The sequence below is a fragment of the Phoca vitulina genome, unplaced genomic scaffold (genome assembly GCF_004348235.1).
Source record: "Phoca vitulina isolate PV1807 unplaced genomic scaffold, GSC_HSeal_1.0 scaffold4, whole genome shotgun sequence".
NCBI lineage: Eukaryota > Metazoa > Chordata > Mammalia > Carnivora > Phocidae > Phoca > Phoca vitulina.
The window spans coordinates 68,186,157-68,206,977 of NW_022589707.1; the positions used below are offsets into that span (position 1 = coordinate 68,186,157).

Consider the following 20,821-nt stretch of genomic DNA (forward strand, 5'->3'; position numbering starts at 1 on the left):
ACTAACAGAAATCACAGACCCAGGGAAACTTCGTATGGTCCTGAATAGTTGGGTAGATGACACGATGGTTGGGGAACAATTTTCACAAGAACAAAGGAAAAATATATTGTTCCACTGCCTACTCTCTCCCTTGCTGACTTTCCAAATTATTCTTTTGGGAATGGATTTTTTTTTTTTTTTTTAATAAATGTATTCCCCAGCTTTATCATCAAAGTCCATGAGAAATGAGATAGCCCTTAGATAAGCTAACTTTACAGACACACATCTGTTCCATAAAGCAAAAAGAAAAAAAAAACACCAACCAACCACATACCATTGAATATCTCTGAAAATTTTAACTCAATAAAAATTTCAACTATCTCAACTGCAATTTGAAACATTGGCAATAACAATGAAATGCTGAGGTTCTATAGCATCTCCATTACTTTTTATCACTAATTTGCCCATAATATGTGTAGATAGAGCACCAAAAAAAAAAAAAAAAATCCAGGCCACCTTTAGAAGCTAACCACATGGCAATCTTTTTCCTTACGTTTCCATTTGTTTTCTTTATAATTCACTGAAGCAGTATCAGTTCTCACCACTATCACAGGTTCTTTAGGTCAGTAAACTACCCAAACTAGTAAGTTCCTCTATCTGTAACAAACCAGATCTTACCAAAGACGCTTTCAAACGAAACCATGTGTATAGTGGACTAAATTTCATGTTAACCAAGAGAAGAATGGGACAAGGGGTACATTACCTCAGTGACTCAAAAGCCTCTGGAACCAACTCTACAGGTTTGGGTAGAGACCCAGAAATCTCTCTGTAAAAAGCATTCCAGGTTATTTTTAACTTCAGGCAGGTTAGGGAAACATTTTAGAGTATCACAGAAGAGGTTTCTCTGCAGGAAGTGAACACTTTCTAAAATACCCGTCTTTAGACCTTTAAAAACCACCAACCGAATGATTCTAAAAGCCATCGCAGTGTAGTATATAAAATTGTACTAGTGAGGAAAAAGGTCCACAGTATAGAATGGGAAGAAGAAACCTGTTAGGGATATATCAAGTGCCACAGAAGCCAACTCAATGTTTTCACAAAGAAACAATAAACCAGTCTTACCAAATTCAGAAGACAGGAAAGTTTAAAGGATGTATACAACCAGTAAATACACTGTAATCTTGATATAGAACATTGCTACAAAAACGGCCCCCAGTAAATGCTCCTATTTATCTACATTTATAAAATGACTTTGCTGTTTTCTCATATCAAGAGATGACACTTTCCCCCCACTCCTTGAATCTAGACTACTGTTACAACTTTTCACCACTAAAATTCAAAGTAAGTAATATCCTGTGACTTCAGAGCCTAGGCCTCAAGAGGCCTTGCAGATGCTACCTTTCTCTCTTAGAACACTCCCACTGCCAAGTACCTAAGGCAAGGCTAGAATACTGAATAATCAGACCACATGGACAGAGTCCCAGGTACCAAGTCCTCAGGCTGCAGGGGAGGCATCTTCAACTTTACAGCCTCAGTCCAGCGCCCTGATGAATGCAGCTGCATAAATAAACTCCAGCAAGACCAGAAGAACTATCCAACTGGGCACAATCAACTGATAAAATCATGAGAAATAATAAATTGATTTAAGACAGTAAGTTTTGGGTGGTTTTTTTTTACACAGTAATACATAACTTAGACCAGAAAGCATAAGGTCAAACAGGAGTAGATTAGTTATCCAAACACGAAATAAGAAGCTACATGACTGAGAACTTTATTTTCTATTTTGAACAGCAGGAAAAAAACCTGTAAAATCCTGAGAATTTGATTCAGCAATCTTTTTCAAGTCACCAACTCTAATTTTAAAAATAAGTGCTTTAATTTTATATTCACAAAACTAAGTTCAATATACTATAATGAATTTTGTTAGGGTTCTTCTGTGTGTGCTTCAGAGTATAAACCTCCCTCTAATTCTTCTGTCCAACAGAAGCTCTACTTTTGATGACCATTAAATTGTAGTGGTCTTTCCCATCAAACACAGTAGGCTTGTATCCCTGTGGTGAATGTGGAAGGCAAGGATTTCAGGGAAGTTAACATCTTATCATGTATTCCATACCCTTTGGCAACTAGGAAATGTTAAAGTGCTTGACAGACCCTACACAATGATGTTCAGAGAGAGGATTTATAACCTATATAGGTAACCAACAAAAATACTTCTAAGAGTAAGACTTGCATTATTAAAATTTGTAGATTTGCATTGTTGAGGCCTATCTTCAACTTTTGCATAGTTCCATATTTCATTATATCAATTTGCATTGCTACTGCAACAGAGGAAGCTTAAAAATCCTATTTTTATCTTCCTATGTGAGAATAAATTTAGAGAGCATGATTCTACTAATTTCTACATTTAACAAGTTTCCTTCAAATATTGCTTCATATCTCACCAACCCACTCTCCACACCCAGTCTAATATTTTTATAAATGCTAAATAAATGATTAGTCTCTAAAGATGAGCAGTGTTCATCAGCTGCATCATATCATGGAAAGCCTGAAACACCAGCAGAACTAGCTTTTCCGCATCAGTCTCTGGACAGGATTTCCAGGCTGAACAGGCCACAACAAACCTGTGAAGCACAAATAAAAAATGAGTAAGTACTATGCAAAAATCACAACACAAAGAGGCTCCAAATGGTGACGATGAATACAGCCATGACCTTTACTCCATCTAGCTATTCACATATCAAGTGTGAATTCTTGCTGACATTAGGTAAATGTAACTGGACACAACTGAAGGTAAAGCCATATGTATACATAATGCTAGGAATACCTAATCTGTGTGACTGGAGACTAAGGACAAAAGGAACAAAACATTAGCCAGAGCTCAAGAGTGCTTTGGAGTAGGTCTTACTCTGTTCAACCAACCCACCCACCTCTTCCTAAAAACAAGAACAACAGAAAACCCTCCTAACATTCCCTAATGTAATGAGTTTAAGAGTGAATTCACGCGACTGTTTGCACTGAAACTTGAACTATTTGGGGAGGATATGTGCTATGGTGAGCGCTGTGAATTGTGTAAGACTGTTGAATCACAGACCTGTACCTCTGAAACAAATAATACATTATATGTTAAAAAAAAAAAAAGAAGAAGAAGAAGATAGCAGGAAGGGAAGAATGAAGGGGGGAAATCAGAGGGGGAGATGAACCATGAGAGACTATGGACTCTGAGAAACAAACTGAGGGTTCTAGAGGGGACGGGGGTGGGGGTATGGGTAAGCCTGGTGCTGGGTATTAAAGAGGGCACATACTGCATGGAGCACTGGGTGTTATACGCAAACAATGAATCATTGAACACTACATCAGAAACTAATGATGTAATGTATGGTGCTTAACATAATTAAAAAAAAAAAGTAAAAAAAAAAAAGAATATAGTGCCTGAAGACAGTTCAAAAAAGAATAAAATAGAGAAAGGGTAAGAGGAGAGAGAAGATGTTTCTAGAAAAGCCAGACAGAAACTCTCTTGGGACAGGTCATGCCTTCCACCGTCTCCCAAGCTCTCAAAGACCTCTGAGAAGGGACGGCTAGACTATGTGAATGAGGACCTCCCAAGCCTTTCTACCAATTTCATATTATCTTGTTCTCCACCTACCAAGTTATAGTATTTTCTTTCTCTTTCCACAAACCTCATACAACACAAATGAAGTGCATCTGAATTGGAAAAACATACTTTTTTTGAACATAATTTACTTAGTCTCTTATCTTGGTCACATCAGTACTATCTATGACTACACGAAGCACCACATATTTATAGGCAATCAAATTTTATCTGAACTTAGCATAAAACACCTTGGGTAGAACAAGTATGTTAAAATGTGTACTGGGTTCTGAGGATGATGATGGTATGTCACTGAGCAACTTTAAATGGTGTTCTGCACAAAACACCTAAAGGACTGATTTCACCAAGTGTCCCAAAAACAGGATAGCGAAACAAACATACATTAAATACCTAATAGCCTTACCTGTCATCTCTGATGTGGTAGAAAAATCCATAGCCATTGTGGACCATGGGAACCACCATTCCCAGGATTCTTAAATAACCAATCAGACTTGTTGAGAGAACAAAGTTTCCACCTCCCCCACTGTGTGGCATAAAGAGAGGATATTTTACTAGGCTGACAGAAACTTATATTGCTTCTGAAGAGCTTTTAATCATCAGAAAAAAGGATTTGATGGATCAAGTTATAAAACACTACATTATATTACCTTTTGGAGAAAAGTGGGTCTGTAAAGAGTTCTGGAACAGGAAGACCTTCCTCTTTTGCTATGAGTAAAAGACCTAAAAGATGACGGTCAAATCCTGCAATGAAACCCCAAGTATGAAGGTATAAAAAATTTTTCAACATGAGACAATTTTTTTAAAGTCAGAATAATTCCAATGTAGGTACCTTTTCCAGCTGAAAAATCTTTCATCATTTTATTATGTTTTGCAAAAGCTTGTAACATCTTCTGCTGCCGCTCAAGAAGCTGAGTTAAAAATCAAGACATACTTCAGTAAACTATAAAGAAACCAAATTTAAAAAACCCTGAATTCAACATAATTGAACATAATTTGGGTAATCTGAGAGAGAAAAGATTTCTAGAAAGATATTAAGACACATGCTTCTAGGGCGCCTGGGTGGCTCAGTTGTTAAGTGTCTGCCTTCAGCTCAGGTCATGATCCCGGGGTCCTGGGATCGAGTCCCACATCGGGCTTCCCGCTCAGAGGGAAGCCTGCTTTTCCCTCTCCCACTCCCCCTGCTTGTGTTCCCTCTCTCGCTGTGTCTCTCTGTCAAATGAATAAATAAAATCTTTAAAAAAAAAAGACACATGAAAATATATAGAAATATATTTTCCTTACTTCTACTGCCTTTTCTTTCCTATATTGTCCTTCATCTTGATGATTTCTTTCCAGGAAAGGAAAATAGGAACTTGTGGGCAGCACTGAAGTGATATTCGTTAAGTGTCAAAACAGAAGCAACTAGGATTTCAAAACTAACACAGAGCTGTTCAAAAACGATAACGGAACAGTTCTATGATATTAAAATAAATGAACCTATATATAACCGTGTCTATCAAAACTAAAGAACAAATATGACACCAAAACAGCAGTGGGAAGGAACTACCCTACTGTTTAAATGGTTTAAAAAGGAGAAAAAAAAAAAAAAAGACAGGGGCACCTGGCTGGGTTGGTTCGTAAGGGATGCAACTTCTGATCCCAGGGTTGTGAGTTTGAGCCCCACAATGGGTACAGAGACTGCTTTAAAAAAGTATAAAACAAAACACAACTGTTCTGGTTCTAATACATGAAAACAAGAATCTGTGATTTCAAAAACTTTCAACCATATCAAGAAAAGCTTCCTTTGAAGGCACTTTGGGACAGTCTGCACTTTACTGGTGTTATTCTAAAGGTAGATCAATAATAGTAAAATATTCATGGTATTAAAGATACTTTGCCTAGAAAGTGACACAAAGGGGCTTCTTCTCAGGTCTTTCCTGTTTCATATTCTTTCCAAGTATACACTTCACTGGTAAATGAATGAATGCTCTGAAAACTCGAGGGACAAATATCTGCAAGTATTTTACTGATCCAGGGGAACTGAAGCAGAGAAGTAGTTATTCAAGGACTAAGGTTCCTTTAAAGAAGTAAATAACTACTGTGCACTTTTTTCCTTTCAACACTCACACCAGTAGAAGGATCCTGCATGGACCGGCACCACCCGAGCGCTTCTACTGTACACGTGCGCATAGTCTCTGTTCGGCCATGGTAAAAATACCTTGTCATAGCAGTCTCATAGCAGCTGCCAGGGCTACAAGAAAAAAAAAAACAGAACATGTCATAAGAAAGAAAATGCTCAAATATTATTACAAAGAAAGCTTACCTAACCGGCTTTGGTCAGAGACTAAGTTCTACACTACAGACCACTGTTTAGACATTCAATAACAAAGAGACTACTTTCAGTAATCCAAGAGTAAAAAAGTACTCTGATCCACAGGACCTGGTACAATACGGGCTGTTTCAAAGGCTTGGCTGGGGTCAGGTTCTGTAAGAGCAGTGTGTCTGTGGCAGGTGGCCTCCAAGATGCAACCCCAGTGATCCCTGCCTCCTGGTAGTAATACTCTGTGTGACTCCTCAGTTTGAGTATGAGATGGACCTTGTGATTTGCTTCTAATGAAAAGAACAGGACAAAAGTGATAGGATATCATTTCTGAAATTAGGTTACAAAGAGAGATCTTACTTGGTCTCACTTCCTCAGCATGAGGAAAGCCAGCTGCCATGCTGGAAGGTGCCCTACAGAGAGGCCAGGATGGTGAGAAACTGAGGGAGGCCTCTGGAAAATAACCTGAAAGGAACTGATCTCTGCTGGTAATCACAGGTGAGCTTGGAAGCAGATCCCCTCTGAGGAGCACCTTCAAATGAGAAAAGAGCTGAATGACCCTCTGACTACGACTTCAGGAGCCCTGAAGTCAGAGGCACCCAGCTAGCCTGCACCTGGGTTCCTGTGAGACAGAAAATATGAAATAACATTTATTGTTTTCTGCCACTAAGTTTGTGGTAACTGTTCCACAGCAATAGATAATACAGAGTCCTTGGCCTTTAGTTCCTTCATACACTACATGAATGACTACAGAATGAAGTAAAAGCATTCTCTAAGAAGTTCCCCAGAGTGCTGACTGTTTTCCTGGATTAAAGAATGATGTAAACAATTTTAGATATAGAGCTCTCTTACTTAACATTCTTATTCCTGGTGGTTGGAATTCAGAGTTAAAGAGATCAAATGGATGAGAGGAAAAGATATGAACATGGGCAGTAAGAAGGCTCAAACAGAATTACTAAGCCTCTTCTGCCCAGTGTGTCTATATGGCTGTCTCCCTGAGCTGAAATAGTATCCTTTTAAAGTACGAAGGAGAAAGTGTAAATAAAAACTTAACACTAACATTCTTTAAAAAAAAAAAACAGATTAAAAATAAAAGCAGTAAGTAAAAATATCACTGCTCTGTAACCTCTAATAAAAAAATAGATCTTGGTTATGATCACCAATGCTTACTAAAACCATTAGGTAAAAAACTCAAGGAGGAAACTTTGTAATGGACATTGGCTAACAAATCCACTCTTAATCTCAACAGGATGAAACAGAAAACAAATGACATTAATTATTTGACTTACTATGGTAAAAAAATAATAAAAATAACTGATTCTTACTCTCAAGTGTCTAGATCTAACTCTGAGCTTATAGGAAACATGGGAGACAGAGCAACATGTTTAATAGTTATTTTTATTTGACTTAGAAGGCAAGTGCATAAAACAATAATATAAACTTGTATCAATGGGCAATGTATAAAGACATAATCTGTGGCAAAATAAAGAGTACAGAGATGTACAGAAGCAGAGTTTTGTATACTACTAAGCTGTTATTATTCAAACGAGGTTGTTATAAATATAAAATATGAATTGTATTCTCCAAGGTAATCATGAATAAAATAGATTAAAAATGTGAAGAAAAAGAGGGGAGTCAAAATAGTACATTATAAAAAAATCAAGCAAATTAAAAAAAAAAAAGGTAGTGGAAGAATTTAGAAACAAAAACCAAATAAGACCTACAGAAAACATAGGTAGGTGGCACAAAAACATCTCTTTATCAGTAATTATTTTAAATGTAAATAGATTGGGATGCCTGGGTGGCTCAGTCGGTTAAGCATCTGCCTTCGGCTCAGGTCATGATCCCGGGGTCCTGGGATCGAGTCCCACATCGGGCTCCTTGCTCAGCGGGGAGCCTGCTTCTCCCTCTGCCTGCAGCTTCCCCTGCTATGCTTTCTCTCTCTCACTCTCTGACAAATAAATAAATTAAAAAAAAAAAAAAAAATTAAAATAAATAAATAAATAAATGTAAATAGATTAAACTATTCAATCAAAGGCAGAGATTGACAGGATGGATTAAAAAACCCATAATCTATCTATATGCTATCTACAAGAGATTCACTATAGATACAAAGACTTTAAGAGGTTAAAAGTAAAAGGACGAAAAAAGATACTCCATAAAAATAGTAAGTACAAGAGTTGGAGTGGCTATATTATCAGACAAAATAGATTTTAAGTCAATAGGGTTAAGAGGCTAACAGAACATTACACATTAATAAAAAGCTTAATTCATCAAGAAGAGATAACAATTATAAAAATATATGCACCTAAAAAGAGCCCTAAAACACATGATGGAAGTACTGGCAGAATTAAAGAGACAACCAGACAGCACTCCAATGGCAGTTGGAGACTTTAATATCCAACTTTCAATAATGGAGATAGCCTGGGGAGCCTGGGTGGCTCAGTCGTTAAGCGTCTGCCTTCGGCTCAGGTCATGATCCCAGGGTCCTGGGATCGAGCCCCACATCGGGCTCCCTGCTCCGCGGGGAGCCTGCTTCTCCCTCTCCCACTCCCCCTGTTTGTGTTCCCTCTCTCGCTGTGTCTCTCTGTGTCAAATAAATAAATTAAAATAATAATAATAATAATAATAATGGAGATAGCCCATGTAGACAGGGGATCAATAAGTAAACAGAGCACTTGAACAACAGTATAAATAACCAGACCTAACAGACATATAAAGAACATGCCACTTCATAAAAGAATACAAATTCTTCTCAAGTGTACATGGAACACTTTCCAGGAAAGACCACTGAGTAGGCCACAAAACAAGTCTCAATAAATTTAAAAATACTGAAATCATACAAAGTATCTTCTTCAATGGAATGAAGCCAGAAATCAGTAACAGAAGAACAACTGGAAGATTCACAAATATGAAGACATCCAACAACACACGAACAACCAATTGGTCAAGGGAGAAATCACAAGGGAAATTAGAAAATGCCCTGAGATGAATGAAAATGAAAACGAACCTACCAAACCTTATAGGATGAAAAGTGTTCAAAGGGAAGTTTGTAGCTGTAAATACCTGCATTCGAAAAAAAAAAAAATCACAAATCAATAGACTAAGTGCACACCTTAAGGAACTGGAGAAAAGGAGAGCAAAGTAGACCCAAAGCTAGCAAAAGGAAGAAAATAATTAAGACTAGAGATAACCAAAATATAGAAATTAAAAGTTAACTAAACTTGGTTCTTTGACAAGATCAACAAAACTGACATTTAGCTACAATGATTAAGAAAAAAAAGGGGGAAAACTCCAATTACTAAAATTAGTTATGAAAGAGAGGGCATTACTGCCTTTACAGAAATAAAAAGGACACGAGAATACTATGAACAACCATATACCAATAAACTGGATAATCTAGATGAAACAGACATATTCTGACAAAACACACCAACTACCAACTCTGACTCAAGAAAGAACAGAAATCTGACTGGACCTACTGTAAGTAAGGAAATGAAAATGTAATAAAAAACCTCCCAACAAACAAAAGTCCTGGACTACATGACTTCATTGATGAATTCTAAGACTCAAAAAATTAACACCAATCCTTTTCAAATTCCTCCAAAAAACTGAAAAGGAAGGAACATTTCCTAACTCAGTGAGGCCAGCATTACCCTGATACCAAAAACAAAGACACACATTTTTCCAAAGAAGACATACAGATGGCCAACAGACACATGAAAAGATGCTCATCACTCATCATCAGGGAAAAAGGAAATAAAACTACAATGAGATACCATCTCACACATGTCAGAATGGCTAACATCAACAATACAAGACACAATAGATGTTGGTGAGGATGTGGAGAAGGGGAACCCTCTTGCAGTGTTGGTGGGAATGCAAACTGGTGCAGCCACTCTGGAAAACAGTATGGAGGTTGCTCAAAAAGTTAAAAATAGAACTACCCTACCATCCAGCAATCGCACAACTGGGTATTTATCCAAAGGACACAAACACAGTGATTTGAAGGGGCACATACACCCCAATATTTACAGCAGCATTATCTACAAAAGCCAAATGATGGAAACAGACCAAATGTCCATTGGCTGATGAATGGATAAAGATATGGTATGTCCAGATTACTCAGCCATAAAAAAGAATGAAATCTTGCCATCTGCAACGACCTGGATGAAGCTAGAGAGTATTAGGCTAAATCAGTCAGTCAGAGAAAGACAAATACCATATGACTTCACTCATATGTAGAATTTAAGAAACAAAACAAATAAGCAAAGGGTCGGGGGTGGGAGAGGAGAAGGAGGCAAACCAAGAAACAGATTCTAACTATAGAGAACAAACTGATGGTTACCAGAGGAGAAGTACATGGGGGATGGGTCAAATAGGTGATGGAGATTAAGGAATGCACTTGCTGTGATGAGCACCAGCTGTTGTATGGAAGTGCTGAATCACTAAATTGATTCTGAAACTAATACCACACTGTGTTAACTAATTGGAATTTAAATAAAAGCTTTAAAAATCAGACATTACAAGAAGACACAATAGACCAATATCCCTTTATAAATAAAGATGCAAAAATTACTAACAAACCAAATTCAGCAGGATATTAAAGGGACAATACACCACGCCCAAATGGGATATATCCTAGGAATGCAAGGGTGGTTCAACAAATGAAAATCAATGTAATACTCCTTGACACAGGAAAGCATTTGACAAAATCCAACACTCCCCCATAATAAAAACACTCAATATACTAGGTATAGAAATAAACTTCCTCAACATGATAAAGGATATCTATGAAAAACTCACAGCTAACATCATACTCAATTGTAAAAGACTAAAAACTTTCCACCTAAAGTAAGTAATATGACAAGGATAATTCAGCGTACTGTTGGGTGTTCAAGCCAAAAGAAATAAAAGGCATCCAAATTGGAAAGAAAAAAGCAAAACTATCTCTATTGACAGATGATTTGATCCCAACTCTACAAAATACTATTAGAATAAACAAATTCAACAAAGCTTAAAGACACAAAACCAACACACAAAAATCAGCTGCATTTCCATACACTAGCAATGAATGACCTGAAAAGAAAATTAAGAAAACAATTCCATTTACAACAGCATAAAAAAGAATAAAATTCTCAAGCTTAAACTTAACCAAAGAAGCAAAAACTGGAAACTACAAAACACTGCTTAAAGAAATTTTAAAAAACATAAATGGAACAGGGCTCTGTGTTCTTGGATTGGAGACTATTTATCATTAAGGAGACAATGCTACCCAAAGCAGTCTAGAGATTCAAAATTCCAACATTTCTGCAAAAATGGAAAAACGAATCCTAAAATTCATATGGAATTTCAAGAATAGCCAAAACAATCTTGAAAAGAAGAACATAGGTGAAGGACACACACTTTTGGATTTCAAAACTTACTACAAAGCTACAATAATCAAAATAGTATGGTACTGACACAAGAAGAAACATATAGACCAATGAATAGAATTGAAAGCCCAGAAATAAATCTTTACATCTATAATCAACTGATTTTAAACAAGAACATCTAGACCATTCAATATACAGTCTCTTCAAAAAATAATGCCAGGAGGGTTAGCCTAGTGATGGGTATTAAAGAGGGCACATATTGAATGGACCACGGGTATTATACGCAAACAATGAATCATGGAACACTACATCAAAAACGAATGATGTAATGTATGGTGATTAACATAACATAATAAAATTAAAAAAAAAAAATGATGCCAGGAAAACTGGATATCCACTAGCAAAAGAATGAAGGTGGACCCTTACCACACACTATACACAAAAATTAGTTCAAATAGTATCAAAGATAGGTGCCTGGGTGGCTTAGTCAGCTAAGTGTTCGACTCCTGATTTTGGCTCAGCTCATGATCTCAGAGTCATGAGATCAAGCCCCGCATTGGGCTCCATGCTAGGCATGGAGTCTGCTTAAGATTCTCTCTCTTCCACTCCCTCTGCTCCTCCACCTCCCCCACTGCTTGTACTCTTGCTCTCTCTCTAAAAGAGAGAGAAAAAAACATATCAAAGATATAAAGTAAGAGCTAAAACTATAAAACTCCTAGAAGATAATATAAGGGTAAAACTTCATGACACTGGGGGGTGCTTGGGTGGCTCAGTCGGTTAAGCCTTCAGCTCAGGTTATGATCTCAGGGTCCTGGGATCGAGCCCCGCATCAGGCTACCCACTCAGCAGGGAGCTTGCTTCTCCCTCTCCCTCTGCCACTCCCCCTGCTTGTGCTTTCCCGATTTCTCTGTCAAATAAATAAAATCTTAAAAAAAATAAAAATAAATAAAACTTCAGGACATTGGATTTAGCAATGATTTCTTGAATATGACAACAAAAGCACAGGCAACAAATGAAAGCAAAATAGATAAACTGTACCTCAAAATTAAAAACACTGTGCAAAGTATACCACCAAGAAAGTGTAAAGGAAACCCACAGAATGGGAGAAAATACTTGCCAATCACATATCTGATAAGGGTTTCATATCCAGAATACATAAAAAACTCTTACAATTCAACAACAAAATGACAACCCAATTACCAAAAGCACAAAGAACTTTTATAGACAGTTTGCCAAAGGAGATATACAAATGGCCAATCAACATATGAAAAGATACACAACCTCAGTCAATAGGGAAATGCAAATAAAAACCACAAGGAGATACTACTTCAAAACTAATAGTTATAATTTTTTTAATGAAAAAAATAAGTGTTGGCAAGGATATGGAATAATTGGAACCTTTGTATACTGCTGGTGGGAATGTAAAATGGTATAGCCATGGTGGAAAATAGTTTGGCAGGTGCTCAAAGAGTGAAAAAGAATTATCACACAACCCAGCAATCCCACTCCTAGGTATAGACTCAAAAGAAATTAAAACAGGGACTCAGATACTTGTATGCGAATGTTTACAACAGCATTACTCACAATAGCCAAAAGGTGGAAATAAAACAAGTGTCTATCAACAGACGAATGGGTAAAGAAAATGTGGTACATCTACATAGTGGAATATTTAGCCATAAAAAAGGATGAAGTTCTTATTCTACAATATGGATGAACCTTGGAAACATTATCCTAGGTTAAATAAATCAAAGACAAAAAGACAAATATTGCATGATCCCACCTAGAGGAAATATCTAGAACAGGCAAGTTCAGAGACAGTGAAAGTAAATTAGAGATTACCAGGGGCTGAGGCAAAAGGAGGAGTAAGAAATTACTGCTTAATGGATATAGTTTCTCTATGGGGCAATGAAAAAATTTTGCAAATAGACGGTTGTGATGGTTGCACAACACTGAGAATGTAATTAATGCTACTAGATTATACACTTAAAAATGGCTAAAATGGAAAGTTTTCTTTTATATATATTTTACCACAAGAAAAAAAAAGATAATCAACTGCTTAATGCAAATAGTAACAGTGTATTGTGAGGCTTACTACATATGTAGAAGTATAATATACAACAACAACAGCACAAAAAACAGGAGAAGCATTCTGTTTTAAGTTTCTTATGTTACACTTCAAGTGGAAAATGTTACTTGACGGTAGACTAGGGTAAGTTAATCGGGTAAGTTAAAGATGTATTTTATAAACCTCAGTGCAACTACTAAAGACAAAATGAAACAAAACAAAAGAGTACACCTGACAATGGAGATAAAATGGAACAATTAAAAAAAAAACACTATGAGTTCAAAAGAAGATTAAAAAAACAAAAATCAGATATGGTAAAAAGAAAAGAAAGAGCAATACGGTAGACTTAACCCCAACCTTACTGATAATTATACTGAATGCAAATGACCTAAATATCCCATTTAAAGACACGTATTCTCAGACTGGATATTTAAAAAGCAAGATCATGGAGCCTCTACTTCTGCCTAGGATGTAGAAAGTCACAACATACCATCTCTCCTATCCTAAAAATTAGTAAAGATTGGATAATCTATAAAAACATGAACCCATGAGGAAACTGAGGCTACAAGAAAACCAAGTGATTTGAATTCCAAAGAACAGTAAAACCTCTCTTAGAAGACAGCAGACACTTTAGGTGATGAAAAACAAGACTGTAAAAGTGTCACACATCAAAACTCTAATACACTGATGATGGAAGTCCAAATTAGGACATGGTGCCACTTGGGGAAAAAGTCAGGAAAAAGACTGGGGAGTGAGCATGGAATAGCTATGCTAAAGATATGCCCTTGGACTTCAAGACTCTGAAAATGGAAAATGAATGGTCCTCACCGTCCATAAAATCTATAATAGGCCAGCTGAAGTCCAAGCTGAATAAATGTATCAGGGTGAAGCATCTTCTTCTTGGTTAGCTTTTTGCCAAAAGATGTAAAGGCATACACCACAACCTGCAGATCAGATGCCTAACAAAAAAATTAAATGGGAAAAGTGAAAAATCAGCCAAGAACACCCCAAAGATAACCAAATCATCATTTGCATTAATCATTACACATAAAAAAATTAAAGGTATCAAAGCTATAATTTAAAATATTTTAATGTTGTTTGGGCACCTGAGCCCAGTCAGTTAAGCATCAGACTCTTGATTTCAGCCCAGGTCATGATATCAGGGTCGTGAGATCGAGCCCCATATCTGTCCGTGCTCAACGGGGAGTCTGCTTGAGATTCTTACTCCGCCTTCTCCTTCTGCCACCCCCCACCCCCGACCACGCTCGTGCTCTCTCTCTCTAAAATAAATAAATCTTTAAAAATAAATAAGTAAAATGTTTTATGTTATCATGCTTGGATGATAGCCAAAATTTTTATGTGGTAGTTAAAAGAAAAAGCATTAGTATCTAAGAAAAAAAAGTTAAAAAAATCTACCTGCTTGAGATATTGGGCTTTAGCTTGATTAATGTCGTTTAGTATTTTATCATCCACAGTGAAAACAAGCTCCTCTGGAAGTGATAGATCCCGTACTTTTTCTGAACCCTGAAAACAGAGAAAAGACTTAAAAATGTTAAATCAAGACTATTAAGACAAAAAACTGGGTGTCGGAGCCACTGCCACCAAGTCTGACGCCCGCCCGCCGAGCGTGCACTCCCAATTCCTTTTGGTTCTAAGTCCAAAATGGCAACTCTCAAAGATCAGCTGATTCAAAATCTTCTTAAGGAAGAACATACCCCCCAGAATAAGACTACAGTTGTTGGGGTTGGTACTGTTGGCATGGCTTGTGCCATCAGTATCTTAATGAAGGACTTGGCAGATGAACTTGCTCTTGATGTCGTGGAAGACAAACTGAAGGGAAAGCTGATGGATCTCCAGCACGGCAGCCTTTTCCTTAGAACACCAAAAATTGTCTCTGGCAAAGATTATAATGTGACTGCAAACTCCAAGCTGGTTATTATCACAGCTGGGGCACATCAGCAAGAGGGAGAAAGCCGTCTTAATTTGGTCCAGCGTAACGTGAACATCTTTAAGTTCATCATTCCTAATATCGTAAAATACAGCCCAAACTGCAAGTTGCTTGTCGTTTCCAATCCAGTGGATATCTTGACCTATGTGGCTTGGAAGATAAGTGGCTTTCCCAAAAACTGTGTTATTGGAAGCGGTTGCAATCTGGATTCAGCTTGGTTCCGTTACCTAATGGGGGAAGGACTGGGAGTTCACCCATTAAGCTGTCACGGGTGGGTCCTTGGGGCGCATGGAGACTCCAGTGTGCCTGTATGGAGTGGAGTGAACGCTGCTGGTGTCTCTCTGCAGAATCTGCACCCTGACTTAGGCACTGAGGCAGATAAGGAACAGTGGAAAGAGGTTCACAAACAGGTGGTTGACAGTGCCTATGAGGTGATCAAACTGAAGGGCTACACTTCCTGGACCACTGGACTGTCTGTGGCAGATTTGGCAGAAAGTATAATGAAGAATCTTAGGCAAGTGCATCCAATTTCCACCATGATTAAGGGTCTCTATGGAATTAAAGATGATGTCTTCCTTAGTGTTCCTTGCATCTTGGGACAGAATGGAATTTCAGATGTTGTGAAGGTGACTCTGACTCCTGAGGAGGAGGCCTGTTTGAAGAAGAGTGCAGACACACTTTGGGGTATCCAAAAGGAGCTGCAGTTTTAAAGTTTTCTAATGTTCCACTTCACTGTCTAGACCACAACAGGATTTTAGTTGGAGGTTGTATGTATTGTCCTTACTATCTGATCTGTTACTCAAGTAATATTAAAATGGCCTAAGAAAAAACATCCGTTTCCTAAAGTTCCAAATAGGAATGGTTCACCAAACCCTGCAGCTGTATCCTGATGCTGGATGATACCTGGCTTTGTAGCCCTAAGTTGGTTAACGTAAGTTAGCCCCACCGTCTGCCAGTACTGCAGAGCTGCGGTTGCTCTTCACACCAGATGTGTGTTTACTGTGTGTTCTGTCACTTCTGTTCCTTCCCCCAACACCCCACATGCCTAGTCCATCTTTTCCGGTCAGTCACGTCCTGGGATCCAATGTATAAATTCAGTATTGCATGTATTGTGCGTAACTGTTCTAAAGGATCTTATTTTGTGTACCATATATGTCAGAATATAGTGTACATGGCCATATAATTATGGTAAAAAGACAATGCAACCAACTATCCTAAGTGTCATACCAACTAAAATACCAAATAAATTTTGAACAGTGAAAAAAAAAATGAAAAAAAATGAAACATTTTTTCTAACATACCTTCCATCTTCCTTCATTCTCAAAAATCTTCTCATCAACATAATGGCTGATGTTTACCATAGCCATTGCATCAAAAGGAGCATGCTAAAATGAAAATACACAAGATTTTGAATACTTTATGTCAACTTAAAACTTGACCCAATATTTTATTTTCAATATCCCTCCCCTCCAATCTTAATACATACTAAAGTGCAGAATTCCAATGCTTCACCTAAAGACAAAGACACAGATATCCTGCAGCATAGTAAGTGACTGATGTATTTTATTTGCTGCAAAAGAACAAATACTTAAAGTTGGAAGCACCTAATTAGGGATCTTGAGGTAATGGGGAGGGGTGTAAAGCAACCACGAACAATCTAGAGAAAATAACTTGCTATTTAAATTGGAAATGAAAGCAGGTATATGTGTGCAGTGTTAAGATGTTCTGAAATTTTAAAAGCACTGTGCAACAAGCAAAGGAGGATGACAGACTTTCTGAAGGCTAAACTGAGCATTCATATGAACTTTATCGGTAAACACATAGGCCACTAAGTGAGTATTAAAAAGCATAATCAGTTTGTGTTTCTGACTAGAAGAGTGTTCAGATGTGGCAGAAATAATTCTCAACGTTTAAGGAATGCTGGAAAGATGGTCTGAGTTACAGGAGTATTACAGGTTTGACAGCTATACTGAGACAAAGGAACTGGAGCTAGTGAATTTTTCCATCATTTATTCTGGAAGACAAACGTTTTCCCTTTTTTCTCCATGTCCTTTGGCGACAATTACATCAGACAGCTTTTTTCCTCCATGTTACTGCTATCACTTTACATTAAACAGTTACCATTCATGAACTGAATGTGGCACTACCAGCCCTGGAGAGAAAGAAGGGAGGCTTAAGATATGGACTAGCATACTTGGGTCCACATTCAGAGGAGCAAATTAGGTGTCTTAAGTATCACCCTAACATTACAGAGTTCTGTTGGCCTATCTCACAGCCCAGTGGAGCCTAGAAGTACAGTATGAATACTGTGACCAACTAGATAGCAGCCACAACATCAGGAAAGACTCTTGAGGGAGATCAGAAGAAGATGCACGAGCAACTCACCCCATCTGTCTTTTGATATAATAATGAGACTCACAGGTCATTGACAAGCCCATTCTCTAACTGCATCTTACAATTTTACAAAGAATGTGCACAGATATCATGTATTGTTTCATTTGAGACAGTAAAATTAATTTCTAACTCTTTTACTGGACCCAGTAAGAAAGAGCAAAACTGAAGGACAAAAGTCTCTCTGTGGTAATTCTACCTACCCATCTCATGGTGGAGAGCTAATCATCAATTTAAAGAAAAATGTTAGGAAATATGAAAACTTCATATGCTTTCCTGATGTTTTATTTGTTCATATAGTTTTTTCTTTTTTTTTTTTTTATTTATATGGAGACAATATGTATAACATACTTTTTAGGAATGAGGGCTTCAATCCTGTGTCCAAACTCTGCCATTTCCCAGTTGTGCAACTGTTGAAGTTACTTAATTCTTTAAGTAAACAGGCTCATCTATTAGTGGGGGTAATAATCATATAGTTGGTGTGAAAAATGATTTTAATAATGCTTATAAAGTATTTCCTACAGAATGTGGACCACAGCAATAATCAGTAACTGCTGTTACTAATTTAAGTGTTTATTACATGCTTCCTATGTGCCCTTCACAAAGCCAAATGATAAACCCTAGATGGATAAGACAAAATAGTTGACCCCAGTATTTTAAATCTCAAGAGGGAAATGTAATTAACTACTACTGTAATCGCAAAGTACATATTTAAGCACCAGTGGAATAGAGCAGCAACATGGCATTGCATTTAGAAACAGACCAACTTTTACAGTATACAGCTCACCCTTGAACAATGCTGACCTCTGATGCAATCAAAATCCACATATAACTTTTCACTCCCCAGAACTAACTTAATTATTAATTGCCTATTGTTGACCAGAACATAACATTTGCCAATAACAAAAACAGTCAATTAACATGTTTTGTGTTATAAGTATTATGCACTGTATTCTTACAATAAAGATAGAGAAAATAAAATGTTATTAAGAAAATCATAAGGAAGAGAAAATACATTTACTGTACAGTACAGGAGTAGAATAAGGCACCACACATCTCCTCATCCCCACCCAAAGTTAGGAAAGCTACCCAGGAATGTGGGAAACTTCATTTTCAAGCAGAGTCCAGGGAAAGGCAGAGAACTGGGGAAGGCACAGCACTGTTATCCTTCTGTCTAGGTTGCTTTCTCCACCTGACCCCTCCACATGGTTCTAACTCAGTTTCTGCTTGTGAGAAATGCTGGCAAGCTGCTCCCTGAAGTAGTTCTCCGCCTTAGAGAACTTTCAGCACCTCAGACAGCGCTCCTTCCTGCCTTGGGCTTTGCAGCCCACATTACTACCTGGTGCTATCCTGCCCCAAGTGTTCTCCTGGACCCCTGAGGGTGGAGGGGGGATGCAGATTATCATTCTGCAGTCCTTGGCCAACTGTGGACAATGACTGGTCTTGGCATCTCACTGAGAATCCCTCTCCAGAGCCGGTTCCTTCGCAACTTTTTGTTCAAGATCTCAGGGAACCAAACTCTGCACAGGTAGTGGGGTGAGGAGTACCACAAGCAGGTGAGAGCCTGCTGTTTCAGCCTTCTCAGCATTTCTCCGCCACCTTCCCTTTACTTTTAAGTCATTTGGCAAATTCTACCCTATTTTACAATCAAAATATAAAATATGCATTTATTGAAAAAAATCCATGTATTTAAGTGGACCCACACAGTTCAAACCCATGTTGTTCAAAGGCCAACTATATACACTTTACTAATGATGTTTTACATAGGTTACAAGGGAAACCAACATGGGATTTTTAAAAGCAGATTATCTAGGGGAGATAATCAATTTTATAAATAAATGGGTGTTAATACATACACATAAAACATGTCCATATACTTACTACAAGAAAGATCTCATTTGTGCTGAGATATGTGTTCATTATGGGACCAATATTCTTTATTTAGATAACAAAGATCATTAAAGTTATTTTCATCCTGAATTTGAGCAAATAGCAAGAGTTTAGTACTATTAGTAAAAATCAAAGTAGTGCGATGTGGTTTTCTTTTGGGGGGGGGTTGAGGGCTGGAAGTGAGGAAGGCAAGTAAGATGATGAGTTCTTGATGATGAGAACAATTGAATCTTATGTAACAATATAACATCCACTTTGAACAATATACAATGAAACAAAATTCTCAAAATGAGAATAATAGGTAAAAACTAGAGAAGAATAACTGCTCCATCAACTGATGAATGGGTAAAGAAGATGTGGTATACATACACAATGGAGTATGACTCAGCCATAAAAAAGGAAAAAGTTCTGCCATTTGGAACAACATGGATGGAGCTAGAGAGTATTATGCTAAGCTAAATGAGTCAGAGAAAGACAAATACCATATGATTTCACTCATATGTGGAATTTAACAAGCAAAACAAATGAGCAAAGGGAACAGTAAAGAGAAAGACAAAGAAACAAGACTCTTAACCATAGAGAACAAACTGATGGTTATCAGAGGGGAGGTGGGTGGGGGTGAGCGAAAGAGGTGATGGGGATTAAGGAGTTCACTTGTAGTGATGAACACCAGGTGATGTATGGAATTGTTGAATCACTATATTGTATACTTGAAACTAATATTACCCTGTATGTTAACTAACTGGAATTTAAACGAAGACTTAAAAAAAAAAAAAGACTAACTGCAAGCTACCTATATAATAATGGTCAATGAAACTATTAAACCAGGGAAGAGAACATGCACAGGAGGGAAAAAGTGAGACTAACATTAAGGTCTGAATCAGTAGATAGGAAAAGACCATTAAGATGGAGGCAGAGTCGGAATACGTATGAGGAGGGTAACTGACTGTAGCAGACAGGTCGAAGAGACATAGAGGAAGATGCTAAGAAGTAGTTAGCTACTTTATAAGGATAGTTTTCCAGGAAATAGTGAGGATATAAGCCAGACTGAGAAAGTCAAGAAGAATAAAAGAAGAACCCAAGAGAAGAAAACTGAGGCAATTAACAAGAAATATTTTGTCAATAATGAACTCCAAGAGGAAAGACAACAAATCTTTAAAAGAACTCATAGCAACCTTTCACTCTGATGAGTTACTATAATAGACATCTAGTTTTATTACCTGCTCATCAACCACTTCACCTTCTTCTGAGATTTTCCTGTAGG

The 20,821-nt window shown here is 37.4% G+C and overlaps 2 protein-coding genes across 3 annotated transcripts in view; one reads left to right on the forward strand and one right to left on the reverse strand.

Annotated features, from left to right (window-relative positions):
• Positions 1-14: 14 nt before the first annotated feature.
• CROT (carnitine O-octanoyltransferase) overlaps positions 15-20,821 on the reverse strand; it is a 50,442-nt gene continuing 29,635 nt past the window's right edge. The window contains exons 11-18 of the mRNA XM_032402256.1: positions 16,578-16,661; positions 14,745-14,852; positions 14,157-14,287; positions 5,696-5,819; positions 4,419-4,497; positions 4,237-4,330; positions 3,993-4,112; positions 15-2,600 (exon numbers count right to left, since the gene is read on the reverse strand). Coding sequence (XP_032258147.1) covers positions 2,480-2,600; positions 3,993-4,112; positions 4,237-4,330; positions 4,419-4,497; positions 5,696-5,819; positions 14,157-14,287; positions 14,745-14,852; positions 16,578-16,661 — 861 coding nt within the window. The 3' untranslated portion in view covers positions 15-2,479. The remainder of the gene's footprint in view (positions 2,601-3,992; positions 4,113-4,236; positions 4,331-4,418; positions 4,498-5,695; positions 5,820-14,156; positions 14,288-14,744; positions 14,853-16,577; positions 16,662-20,821) is intronic.
• LOC116631083 (L-lactate dehydrogenase A chain-like) lies at positions 14,877-16,485 on the forward strand. Of its 2 annotated transcripts, XM_032402259.1 has the most exons (2): positions 14,879-15,674; positions 15,944-16,485. In XM_032402259.1, exons 1-2 carry the CDS (start codon positions 14,991-14,993, stop codon positions 16,097-16,099), a joined length of 840 nt encoding a protein of 279 aa, XP_032258150.1. In that variant the 5' UTR covers positions 14,879-14,990; the 3' UTR covers positions 16,100-16,485. The 2 variants fall into 2 exon arrangements, with proteins under 2 accessions (XP_032258149.1, XP_032258150.1); XM_032402258.1 differs by having other exon boundaries at positions 14,877-16,485.

Coding starts and splice junctions, on each gene's coding strand:
- LOC116631083 (XM_032402258.1), top strand. CDS start 14,991: ATGGCAACTCTCAAAGATCAGCTGATTCAAAATCTTCTTAAGGAAGAA.